The 14,348-nt window shown below is 38.0% G+C and overlaps 1 protein-coding gene across 1 annotated transcript in view; it reads right to left on the reverse strand.

Annotated features, from left to right (window-relative positions):
• Positions 1 to 6,692, reverse strand: part of LOC124777651 (phenoloxidase 2-like) — a 175,253-nt gene extending 168,561 nt beyond the window's left edge. Inside the window, exon 1 of the mRNA XM_047253131.1 lies at positions 6,578 to 6,692. Coding sequence (XP_047109087.1) covers positions 6,578 to 6,658 — 81 coding nt within the window. The 5' untranslated portion in view covers positions 6,659 to 6,692. The remainder of the gene's footprint in view (positions 1 to 6,577) is intronic.
• Between the last annotated feature and the right edge of the window lie 7,656 nt (positions 6,693 to 14,348).

Consider the following 14,348-nt stretch of genomic DNA (forward strand, 5'->3'; position numbering starts at 1 on the left):
TTTCAGTGTTGATATTACTGGTCATAATTCGAAAAACAAGATGGTAATAAGCTACCCTAACCTTCTGGTCCCCATCCGACCAGTAGGGCATGGTGTAGATGTGCCAGTTCCTGAACCACCAGATGATTTAAATTCTATTCCAACACAAGTATTTTCTGATCTACAATCTGATTTAGATGAAGCAGATGATGATGAATTCCATTGTAATACAAAAAGGAAGACTGGAGGCTGTTTATTGATTCATCCAAAACTAGTTTAAAGGCTGTTTTATTATACAATGGTAAAAAATATGCATCCATACCTGTTGGAAATTCTGTACATATGAAAGAAAGCTATAATAAATGAGCGTATGGCATTAGTGGCCAGGAGACCCCTCGTGGGGCAGTTCAGCCGCTGCTCCACAAGTTCTTTAATGCCACTACGGTGACTTGCAAGTGAATGAGGATGAAATGATGATGAAAGACACACAACATCCAGTCATCTCAAGGCAGGGAAAATCCCTGACCCTGCCAGCAATCGAACCAGGGACCCCGAAGCGGGAAGCAAGAATGCTGCCGCAAGACCACGAGCCACGGACAAAGAAAGCTATGAAAACCTAGAAATAGTGCTAAATAAAATAGCTATTTGGCTCATGGTTGGATGATATGTGGCAATCTAAAAGTAACATGCATGCTCCTTAGTCAGCAAGGTGGCTTTACCAAATTTTCATGTTTCTTGTGTGAATGGGACAGTAGAGCTAGGGATCAACACTGATGCAGAAAGAACTAGCCTGTGAGGGAGTTTTTTAAAACATGGTGAGAAGAACATTCTACGCAAAAACCTTGTAGATCCAAAAAACATACTCCTACCACCTCTACGTATAAAGTTAGGCCTAATGAAACAATCTGTAAGGGTTTTGCCTACAGATGGACCATGTTTTAAGTATCTCTGCCAGAAATTTCCACATCTTTCAGAAGCTAAACTAAAAGAAGGCATCTTTGTCGTACCTGACATTATAAAATTCATGTTTGATGTGAACTTCAAATCCACAATGACCTTAAATGGGAAAGAAGCATGGGTATCATTCAAGAAAGTTGTTACAAAGTTCTTAGGACATGAAAAAGACGCAGAATATGTTTCTATTATAGCTATAATGTTAAACAAGTTTAAAACTTTAGGATGTTCAATGAGCCTGAAAGTTCACTTTTTGATTGGTCACCCTGATTACTTCCCGGACAATATGGGAGATGTTAGTGAGGAGCAAGGAGAGTGTTTTCACCAGGACATTAAAGTGATGGAAAAACGCTACCAAGGCTGCTGGAACACCAACATGATGGGGGACTACTGTTGGTCACATCACCGAGAAGTTCACCAAGCAACTCATCGTAGAAAAAGCTACACAAGAAGCTTCAAAGAAAAAAGAGGAAGAAAATACAAACCAATTCCAGCTGAAAAGTGAAACCTCTATTAACACATATATAAAGAATTTTGTGTGTATGTTTGTGTTTGTTTGTGTGTCAATCGCCGTGCCAGCGCTTTCGTTTGGTAAGTCACATCATCTTTGTTTTTAGATATATTTTTCTCGTGTGGAATGTTTCCCTCTATTAACACACACACACACACACACACACACACACACACACACACACATATATATATATATATATATATATATATATATATATATATATATATAAAATAGAGGGAAACATTCCACGTGGGAAAAATATATCTAAAAACAAAGATGATGTGACTTACCAAATGAAAGTGCTGGCAGGTCAACAGACACACAAACAAACACAAACATACACACGAAATTCAAGCTTTCGCAACAAACTGTTGCATCAGGAAAGAGGGAAGGAGAGGGAAAGATGAAAGGATGTGGGTTTTAAGGGAGAGGGTAAGGAGTCATTCCAATCCCGGGAGCGGAAAGACTTACCTTAGGGGGAAAAAAGGACGGGTATACACTCGCACACACACACATATCCATCCACACGTATACAGTCTGCTTGTGTCTGTATATGTGTGGATGGATATGTGTGTGTGTGCGAGTGTATACCCGTCCTTTTTTCCCCCTAAGGTAAGTCTTTCCGCTCCCGGGCTTGGAATGACTCCTTACCCTCTCCCTTAAAACCCACATCCTTTCGTCTTTCCCTCTCCTTCCCTCTTTCCTGATGCAACAGTTTGTTGCGAAAGCTTGAATTTCGTGTGTATGTTTGTGTTTGTTTGTGTGTCTGTCGACCTGCCAGCACTTTCATTTGGTAAGTCACATCATCTTTGTTTTTTTTTTATATATATATATATTTATTACTGTAAATACAAACCATGCTTATTTTGTAACAAAGCATTTCATTAATTTCCTCATTTACCATACAGCATAGGATTTTTATACTATATAATGAAAAGCTCATTGTTCAAAAACTGTGGGTGATACGAGAAAACTAAGGCTAGATTTGGATTCAGCTCATAAAAGTCTATATATCAAAGTAAAAAAAGTTTTAAAAAAAATTTTCATTGGCCTGTGTTATTAAATTTAGTTGCATGAATAGAGGGTGATAAGATGCTTTGAGCCACAGGAGAGACAGAGTTCCATACTATTGAACAACTATGAAAGGCAACAAGTACAACATGCATATCACTCTCTATTTTTTGAGAACACAGTAAACTGAAAATAACAACAGATGAAAGTACATACAATATTTGCATAATGACAAATGAGGAAAATAGTGAGCATCACCCAGCAAAAGTTAAGAAGATACTGAAATTAATGTTTTATTAAATGTTGTTCATGCTTATTAGCAGAGGAGTCCTGGTAAGCATAGGAGTTATGTATCTTTATTTGACAGTAGGTACATCTTGGAGATCCTGTTCTTATTGTAAATTGTAAAATGTGCATTATAATGTAATATCTACAAACATATATTCACTGGAGGAGTAAACTTTACTATTGAACAGTCACAGGTGATAATAAAAATGTGAGCTCTCTACGTAAATTTCTGGCAGCACAAAAACTGAGAAATCATCTCAACAAAGCACTCTAAATTCTGTATTGAACACCTAAAGTGCACAACAAGTAATTACCAATGCCAGCATAAGCCATTCAACATATGCTTCTGTAACTTCATATAAAAAATTTTACCATCATTATTATTGTAGGATCACTTGAAAATTGTATAATAGCTGAAATAGCATTCACTGTATATGCAGCATAAATTAGAAAAATATTTTGTATTCCCCCCCCCCCCCCCCCCCCCCAAAAAAAAAAAAAAAAAAAAACCCATGGACATTGCTGTCGGTGAGGAGGCTTGCGTGCCTCAGCAATACAGATAGCCGTACTGTAGGTGCAACCACAACGGAGGGGTATCTGTTGAGAGGCCAGACAAACATGTGGTTCCTGAAGAGGGGCAGCAGCCTTTTCAGTACTTGCAGGGGCAACAGTCTGGATGATTGACTGATCTGGCCTTGTAACACTAACCAAAACAGCCTTGCTGTGCTTGTACTGTGAACGGTTGAAAGCCAGGAGAAACTACAGCCGTAATTTTTCCCGAGGGCATGCAGCTTTACTGCATGGTTAATGTTGATGGTGTCCTCTTGGGTAAAATATTCCGGAGGTAAAATAGTCCCCCATTCGGATCTCCGGGCAGGGACTACTCAAGAGGACGTCATTATCAGGAGAAAGAAAACTGGCATTCTACGGATCGGAGCGCGGAATGTCAGATCCCTTAATCAGGCAGGTAGGTTAGAAAATTTAAAAAGGGAAATGGATAGGTTAAATTTAGATATAGTGGGAATTAGTGAAGTTTGGTGGCAGGAGGAACAAGACATTTGGTCAGGCGAATACAGGGTTATAAATACAAAGTCAAATACGGGTAATGCAGGAGTAGGTTTAATAATGAATAAAAAAATAGGAATGCGGGTAAGCTACTAAAAACAGCATAGTGAACGCATTATTGTGGCCAAGATAGACATGACGCCCACGCCTACTACAGTAGTACAAGTTTATATGCCAACTAGCTCCGCAGATGACAAAGAAATGAAAGAAATGTATGATGAAATAAAGGAAATTATTCAGATAGCGAAGGGAGGCGAAAATTTAATAGTCATGGGTGACTGGAATTCGGTAGTAGGAAAAGGGAGAGAAGGAAACGTAGTAGGTGAATATGGATTGGGGGGAAGAAATGAAAGAGGAAGCCGCCTCGTAGAATTTTGCGCAGAGCACAACTTAATCATAGCTAACACTTGGTTCAAGAATCATAAAAGAAGGTTGTATACATGGAAGAACCCTGGAGATACTGACAGGTTTCAGATAGATTATATAATGGTAAGACAGAGATTTAGGAACCAGGTTTTAAATTGTAAGGCATTTCCAGGTGCAGATGTGGACTCTGGCCACAATCTATTGGTTATGAGCTGTAGATTAAAAGTGAAGAAACTGGTGGGATTTTAAGGAGATGGGACCTGGATAAATTGGCTAAACCAGAGGTTGTGCAGTGTTTCAGGGAGAGCATAAGGGAACAATTAACAGGAATGGGGGAAAGAAATACAGTAGAAGAAGAATGGGTAGCTCTGAGGGATGAAGTAGTGAAGGCAGCAGAGGATCAAGTAGGTAAAAAGACGAGGGCTGCTAGATATCCTTGGGTAACAGAAGAAGTATTGAATTTGATTGATGAATGGAGAAAATATAAAAATGCAGTAAATGAAGCAGGCAAAAAGGAATACAAATGTCTCAAAAATGAGATCGACAGGAAGTGCAAAATGGCTAAGCTGGGATGGCTAGAGGACAAATGTAAGGATGTAGAGGCTTATCTCACTAGGGGTAAGATGGATACTGCCTACAGGAAAATTAAAGAGACCTTTGGAGAAAAGAGAACCACTTGTATGAATATCAGGAGCTCAGATGGAAACCCAGTTCTAGGCATAGAAGGGAAAGCAGAAAGGTGGAAGGAGTATATAGAGGGTCTATACAAGGGCAATGTGCTTTTGGACAATATTATGGAAATGGAAGAGGATGTAGATGAAGATTAAATGGGAGATATGATACTGCGTGAAGAGTTTGACAGAGCACTGAAAGACCTGAGTCGAAACAAGGCCCTGGGAGTAGAAAACATTCCATTAGAACTACTGACAGCCTTGGGAGAGCCAGTCCTGACAAAACTCTACCATCTGGTGAGCAAGATATATGAGACAGCCGAAATACCCTCAGACTTCAAGAAGAATATAATAATTCCAATCCCAAAGAAAGCAGGTGTTGACAGATGTGAAAATTACCGAACCATCAGTTTAATAAGTCACGGCTGCAAAATACTAACGCGAATTCTTTACAGACGAATGGGAAAACTAATAGAAGCTGATCTTGGGGAAGATCAGTTTGGATTCCGTAGAAATATTGGAACACGTGAGGCAATACTGACCCTACGACTTATCTTGGAAGCTAGATTAAGGAAAGGTAAACCTACGTTTCTAGCATTTGTAGACTTAGAGAAAGCTGTTGACAATGTTGACTGGAATACTCTCTTTCAGATTCTGAAGGTGGCAGGGGTAAAATACAGAGAGCGAAAGGCTATTTACAATTTGTACAGAAACCAAATGGCAGTTATAAGAGTTGAGGGGCATGAAGGGGAAGCAGTGGTTGGGAAGGGAGTGAGACAGGTTTGTAGCCTCTCCCCGGTGTTATTCAATCTGTATATTGAGCAAGCAGTGAAGGAAACAAAAGAAAAATTTGGAGTAGGTATTAAATTCCAAGGAGAAGAAATAAAAACCTTGAGGTTCGCCGATGACATTGTAATTCTGTCAGAGACAGCAAAGGACTTGGAAGAGCAGTTGCACGGAATGGATAGTGTCTTGAAAGGAGGATATAAGATGAACATCAACAAAAGCAAAACAAGGATAATGGAATGTAGTCGAACTAAGTCGGGAGATGCTGAGGGTATTAGATTAGGAAATGAGACACTTAAAGTAGTAAAGGAGTTTTGCTATTTGAGGAGCAAAATAACTGATGATGGTCGAAGTAGAGAGGATATAAAATGTAGACTGGCAATGGCAAGAAGAAAAGAAATTTGTTAACATCGAGTATAGATTTAAGTGATAGGAAGTCATTTCTGAAAGTATTTGTATGGAGTGTAGCCATGTATGGAAGTGAAACATGGACGATAAATAGTTTGAACAAGAAGAGAATAGAAGCTTTCGAAATGTGGTGCTACAGAAGAATGCTGAAGATTAGATGGGTAGATCACATAACTAATGAGGAGGTATTGAACAGAATTGGGGAGAAGAGGAGTTTGTGGCACAACTTGACTCGAAGAAGGGATCGATTGGTAGGACATGTTCTCAGGCATCAAGGGATCACCAATTTAGCATAGGAGGGCAGCGTGGGGGGTAAAAATCGTAGAGGGAGACCAAGAGATGAATACACCAAGCAGATTCAGAAGGATGTAGGTTGGAGTAGGTACTGGGAGATGAAGAAGCTTGCACAGGATAGAGTAGCATGGAGAGGTACATCAAACCAGTCTCAGGACTGAAGACCACAACAACAACAACAACATGTTGTATTTCGTTCATCAAATTAGTAAGATATTTGCATAAAATTACCATAACTTACCAAATAATCTTTTGGCACTTTAAATGCAATGTTTCTATGTCTTCCCTTTAGAAGGCATACTGGCTCATTCATATGCCCCATCAGTGAGGGGATGTACTGTAGTTTGTCTGTTTGAAAATCGTGCTGTCTCTGCCTAGGTTTTAAGGATATTCTCTGTGCCTGGAATAAACACAACTATATTGAAAGATTGTGTTTTCATCATCTAACACTTCTATGTTAAAAAAGGAAACACTGAATAACACATACTATTGTGTTCATAACTATATTTCATGATACAGTTAATTTGTGCACCAATGCTTGAACAACATATTTACTTTTACCAGCATAATTTTAACTTCTTTATCACTATTATATATGTCATAAATATCTTACTCACTACATAAATCCAATAGTAAATAAGTTCATAAATTAAATTAATCTGTTTATTTCAGAAGGCTTTCTCTATCTTAAGACTTCCTTTACTCACATATATTTGTGTAATTTGCAACTTGTATTAACATGTCACTACTATATACATTGAAAAAAATATCAAATTTCTGTATCAAATGTTGTCATATTATTATTACATATAGATAATTGGTAGTCAGAAAGTATGAGATATACAGCTATATATTGAGCATTTGTAGCAGTCTGCCATTTTGGTTTAATGGGGTGTCACTGATGTGAATCATCATCAGGAAGCACTGAGTACAAAGGGTGAAAAACATGCAACATCATGAGTTACATGGTCTCCAGTTAAGCTCTGTAGTGCTTGTTTACTAAATTTCACATACACATTAGTTAATACTTGTTGGTAGCCATGAGCCCCTAATGCCCCAGTTCTATACCACCGTATCCTAACACTGTCTTACAGTATGATTTCCTTAGTCAACCAGTTATATTGCAGCCTCTTATTCTACATATTTGACTGAACCCTTTCTCTGTACTTGATGGCCTACAAGAAAGCAAGAAACAGATAATAAGTTTGTCCATATTACAACATCCTCATGGCAGTAATGAGGTCCTTCAAGCAAAAACATCTACTACAATGTTCCATATTAATCATGCCACCTGTTTCAGAGCACCAATTTTTCACCTCCAGACATTTTAGTATCACAAAATTGAAGGTCAGAAGCTCATCCTTTGCCATGGGGCTGTAACTGACCACATTTCAATGCCTGAAGATGGAGGATTAACCCTCTCAAACTAGTAGTATTACAAATGCAGAATATTATAGAAAATAAGGAATTTTGTCCAGTGCAAGAAATAGATCTGAAATCCAGTCTTGGTACTGCAGGATGATGATCTCAAGACAGCAAAAATTCTGCCATACATAAATGTTTTACTTTTATACCTTTCAAATTTGCTTGTAGATGACTCTAAAGTTAGTTTTCACGAAGAGAAATGTGAAAATATGTTCCATCGTGCAACATGGTCATTTATGTAATATTGCAGGAGCGATGAAGTATAGTTTCACTGTGCACATTTCATGTAAATAGTTCTAAAATATATATAGCTGTTGCAACATGACCTAGTGTGGAGCATTGAACTGCATGACAAAATGATACCATATGGAGTGAGGTGACATCAGTATGGTGATCATGCACTTGTAGTGCTCCAAACTGGTAGGCAGCACTGTCCTCATTTTCAGCTTGCATGACATCAGGTAAGCCGTAATAGAATATGCTTTAAATATGTAAAGTCATTGCTATGATTTTTGTACTAAACTGTTGGTGCTTTTTCATGTTGCATGGAGGAGATCCTGACAAGTGATTCATGAATGTTCCATCAACACAGCAAATCAGCAGTGTGGGTCACAATTATCAGTGTTCCACAGCAGCATGAACATTGGGACACCACTGTCAGCACCATCTCTATTCTTTGTTGAAAACTGACGTTTGAAATTAATATATAAAAATGTTTCAGTTCTTGAACAGACATGACCATTGCAGGTTATCAAAATTTGCAAAATAAACCAAATGTTAACTAAATTACATCATTAACTACATCTACTTACCAATATAGTAATTGTACCATAGAATCCTACTGAAGTTATTGGAGCTGGATTTGTTACAAGAAAATTCTGAAAGGCTTCTGACTCATGTTTATTGGAAGGACAGTTCTTCTATTTTGATCTGATGGTGACTGATGAAACCAATTTTCAAATTACTGATGGACAAAATAATTCTGGCAAATTACTATTCAATGATACATATAGTGAAGCGCTCTGCCCACTGTGAAAGTGCCCAAATTCAGTTTAGGAAGTGTTATATTACTGAATAACAATAACTTTCTCTAAAGTAAGGAGCTATGAACAGTGAGCAAAATAGTTTTGTTTGATTGCTTGACTTCAAATTTGATTTTGGTAGTCATTTAAGTAGTCAGTATTGCTATGTAAACTTTGCCCTAGCAGTACAATCCGTGAAGATTACAGATCAACATTTTAGAGCAAAGAGGTATTTGACAGGTATGGCACACACATGCACATACACACACACACACACACACACACACACACACACACACACAAACACACACACACACACACACACACACACACACACACACATATATATATATATATATATATATATATATATATATATATATATATATATATATATATATAATGGAAGGAAACATTCCACGTGGGAAAAATTATATATAAAAACAAAGATGAGGTGACTTACCGAACAAAAGCGCTGGCAGGTCGATAGACACACAAACAAACACAAACATACACACAAAATTCAAGCTTTCGCAACAAACTGTTGCCTCATCAGGAAAGAGGGAAGGAGAGGGGAAGACGAAAGGAAGTGGGTTTTAAGGGAGAGGGTAAGGAGTCATTCCAATCCCGGGAGCGGAAAGACTTACCTTAGGGGGAAAAAAGGACAGGTATACACTTGCACACACGCACATATCCATCCACACATACAGACACAAGCAGACATATTTAATATGTCTGCTTGTGTCTGTATGTGTGGATGGATATTTACCAACTGACCTGCCTACACTGTGAAGCGTTCTATGTGGGAATGACCAGCAACAAACTGTCCATTCGCATGAATGGACACAGGCAGACAGTGTTTGTTGGTAATGAGGATCACCCTGTGGCTAAACATGCCTTGGTGCACGGCCAGCACATCTTGGCACAGTGTTACACCGTCCGGGTTATCTGGATACTTCCCACTAACACCAACCTGTCAGAACTCCGGAGATGGGAACTTGCCCTTCAGCATATCCTTTCTTCTCGCTATCCGCCAGGCCTCAATCTCCGCTAATTTCTAATTTCAATTTGCCGCCGCTCATACCTCACCTGTCTTTCAACTTCATCTTTGCCTCTGTACATCCGCCCCGACTGACATCTCTGCCCAAACTCTTTGCCTTTACAAATGTCTGCTTGTGTCTGTGTATGTGTGGATGGATATGTGTGTGTGTGCGAGTGTATACCTGTCCTTTTTTCCCCCTAAGGTAAGTCTTTCCGCTCCCGGGATTGGAATGACTCCTTACCCTCTCCCTTAAAACCCATATCCTTTTGTCTTTCCTTCTCCTTCCCTCTTTCCTGACGAGGCAACCATTGGTTGCGAAAGCTAGAATTTTGTGTGTATGTTTGTGTTTGTTTGTGTGTCTATCGACCTGCCAGCACTTTTGTTTGGTAAGTTTCATCATCTTTCTTTATATATATATATATATATATATATATAACTGAAAGTGATGTATTATGCAGGAGAACTGTTAAATATTAACTTTATCAATTTGATGTGTCATTATTTTAGTGCAACAAAAGGCTTTTCTTACATGATGAAGACAAGTTATTAAAAATCTAAGGGATAGTCCCTTTTCATCTAGGTGCACAACACAAATGTTATATAAAAGTATTTAACAGAAAGTGGTACATTCTTACAAAAAAGGAAGATATAAAATTATTTACAAAGACATTTTTGTATGAAATGTAGTCCCACTGATAAACGTGGTCATTTATATTATCAGAATGATTCTTTGAGAAGTTCTAATTAAATATTTGCACCTGTGATGGATGAGTACAACATTAACCATACATGGAATATACTGGCATGTCTCTATGAGTAATTGAAGACAGGGAGGTTGTGACTTATTAAGATTGTATTTAAGAATAGAATGCATATCCAGGGGAAGACAAAATCATGACTAGTATCAGGATGGACCAACTCAAACTATGAAGTAAGAAGACGCATTCAGTGTGCAAGTATGCTGATGCTGCAAAATCTTCCTGCCACCAGTTCTGAAAAGTGAAGTTGAGACACCTTTCAGCTGTGACAGAGCATCCATAAGAGCTGACCATATGAGTAAAGCAGGCCAGGTGAAGTCACTATTGCTTCACAGAGGCAAGCAAGCACCCTAACTTCATTCATGTTCTGGGCTACAGAACTGGCAAGAGGAAAACACTAGCTGGCATGTTTTGCATGAATAGTGCTAGAATCAGACCATCTCCTTCAGCATGCTAAATGGTTCTAAGATAGTATCCAGGTGTGCATGTGATACTGATCCACACCACCAGTACCAGTCTCCAACTTTAGGATGAAGCCCTTTCACAGCACAAGGTGATGCAACCAGTCACCTGTTCTGGACTTAGACTCCAGAAGTCACAGGCACCTGCTTCAGCAGAAAATTGTATGTGGTCCAGCTGGTGTCTTCACATTGCCGAGTCACCTACTGGGTGACTGCCTCCTGAAGGTGTCCACATCCCTGGTGGGACATGTGTTTGAGTCCAGAATGGTAGTTGCCTGGTTATCCTGTTGCTGCACTTTGGTTCATGTTGACCACTGCCCAAGATTGGAACACGCCTCTGACAGCAATCATCCTGGGGGCTAACTGCTTGAGACCATCCTCCTCTGTGCTGTATTTCACAGCTCAAGATGGGAAAGCAGCCTGGATGTAGCTGCCATTCATTGACAATGATTTGCAGTCTCTGTCAGCTACTGCTATCCTGCTGACCTCAGCAGATTATGTTGTCTACACATGCTGTTGCTCAGATGGTCCTGCTGATGGTAGTGTTTCCTCCATCACTGTTGGGGTCACCTCCTGGCTTCAACAATCTGGTGTCATAAGTGTCTGTAGCTACATCAGCTGCTGTCAGTCATCAAGAGGACACTCTGGCTGCAATGTTGTCATCTGCTCTGCCTTGCAGTTTCAATGGCACCAGTTTGGTAAGTGAGCTTCATATTCTTAGATGATCTTTTTTGGTGTTCTTATGTATGTGTATAGTGGATAGGATGGGTGCATAGGAATTTATGGGTTCAGTTTGAGAGACCTGAGGGACCTGTGGATCTGTCCTATTTTACAAGAAATTGTAAAGATTACTATTTATGGCCAATGTGATGTCAATATTGTAATGTGGTCCACCATGAATTGCCGCATATGAAGGCAGTAAAAGCTACATGTAGGAATTACTGACATTATTGGCATGAGGCACATCAATGTTCTGAATCTTGATTTAGTTTAGTTTAGTTTATTGAGCACCCGTTTTTATCATGTACAATGATATGGGATTTGTCATATGTTACATACAGAAAAAATATGAATAACAACATATTATGTAAAAACTATCAGTGAATAATCTGAATTAAATATATAGGCAAAACAATTATAGCTTACATGATATAAATTTGTAACAATATAGGACACAAATAAGTTACATATATTCTGTGTATAATGGACAGCAACAAGAAACAATGATTATAACACTATATTGACAGATTAATTAATTTTTGTGTGTACATAAAAGAGTCTACCCCACAACACAAGTTTGTATATGAGTAACTTATAAGATAGGTGAAGGCACGCTATCTTTCTGAAGAATTCATATATTCACTAACACTGTAAAAACTATTACTGATTAACATTCTTTTGAGTTCACTTTTAAAACTGCTCAGCTGCTGAATCCTTTTTATTTTTAAGGGAAGAGCACTATAGAGAATTTTTGGGTGGTATATTGCACTCTTGTTGTATTGGGCTTTCTTATGCACTTCTCTGTGAAATTCATTACTCTGTCTTGTTGTATAGTCATGGAACTCACTGTTTAAAGAAGAAAACTGGGGGTGAGACTTCAGAAAGCATATACTTTCATAGATGTAAATGGATGGAAGAGTCATGATTTTATATTCCTTGAAAATTTCCCTACATGGATCTCTAGGTGCAGCTCCTTTTATGATTCTTATCGCTCGTTTTTGAATAATAAAGGAGCGTTTTGCCTGACTTGAATTGCCCCAAAATATGACACCATATCGCAAAAGACTATGCATAAATGCATAATATGTACACAATACTGTTTGATCACTGCAGCAATTTTTGAGCATTCTAAATACATAGCAACATTTACTTAACTTTTTATTGAGAACATCTATATGCTTGTCCCATTTTAGATGCTCATCTAACCAAATTCCTAAGAATTTTGTATTTGGCGTTTGTAGTATGTTCTGTTGGCCTAGCTTCACAGTTATATTGGGCTTCATATTATTTGAAACATGTCTGTAATTCATCCATAATGTTTTCCCCTCATTCACAAATAAACTGTTGTCCCTGAACCATTTACTTGCTTCAACTGCCGTTGTTTCAATTTTGCTGTTAAGGTCAGTCTCATTCTGAGCTTTAATAAAGAGACTTGTATCATCAGCAAAAAGTACACAATCAGCTTGTGTTAAATAGTTTGGCAAGTCATTTATAAAGATCAAGAACAACAGGGGTCCCAACACCGATCCTTGGGGCACCCCATAACTAACTTCCTTATAACCAGAAAAGTATGACTTTCCATCATGAACTATTTCTACTTTCTGGGATCTGCCAGATAAATATGACTTAAACCATGCATGAGCATTACCACGGAGTCCATAGCAACTAAGTTTTTCGAGCAGTAGTTTATGATCAATAACGTCAAAAGCCTTTGATAAATCTAAAAAGACCCCACAATTTACTTCATTATTTTCAATGGAATTTAGGACAAGTTTTAGAAAGTTGTATATAGCTGTTTCAGTTGATCTATTCTTTCGAAAGCCATTTTGTTCATCGACCAATATTCCACTTTTTTTTAGGAAAGTAGAGAGTCTTCCATACATTACTCTTTCTATAATTTTTGAAAAGCAAGATAACATTGATAAAGGCCTGTAGTTTTTTACATCATAATGATCCCCATTTTTGTATAATGGTTTTATAATTGATTGTTTCAGCTTTCTAGGGAAAGTGCCAGTACTGAAAGATGCATTAATTATATCTACAAGAAGAGGAGAAATATACCTGCTGTGTTTAATGATTTTGTCTGGAATGCCATCTGTGCCACAGGATAATTTATTTTTTAGTTTGCTGATGGCATTCTCTACCTCATGTACTGTTACAGGATACAAAAACATAGTTTCGGAATTCAATGTGATGTTATGACTGATGTCTGTACTACTTTGGGTTTGTATGAGGTTTTGAACTACACTTGTAAAATGGCAGTTGAATATATTGGCAATTTGTAATGGATCATTTATAGTTTTGTCCTCAGTTTTAATAACAATGTTGTTTCTTACTTTGCTTCTTCCTAAGTTACTATTGATCACTTTCCAAACTGATTTCATTTTTTTGTTGCCATTATTTCTACTGATATATGAATCATTATTTAACTTTTTTGCTGCAGTGATTACTTTCTTATATAATTTCCTATAACACTTAACACGTTGTTTCAAAGCAGGATTTTGCCTTGCTGATTTACTTAACATTCTGAGTTGCTCTCCAGATTTTCTTATGCCCTGTGTTATCCATGTGTTAATTTTGCCTT

Source organism: Schistocerca piceifrons, chromosome 2 (genome assembly GCF_021461385.2).
Source record: "Schistocerca piceifrons isolate TAMUIC-IGC-003096 chromosome 2, iqSchPice1.1, whole genome shotgun sequence".
Taxonomy (NCBI): Eukaryota; Metazoa; Arthropoda; class Insecta; order Orthoptera; family Acrididae; genus Schistocerca; species Schistocerca piceifrons.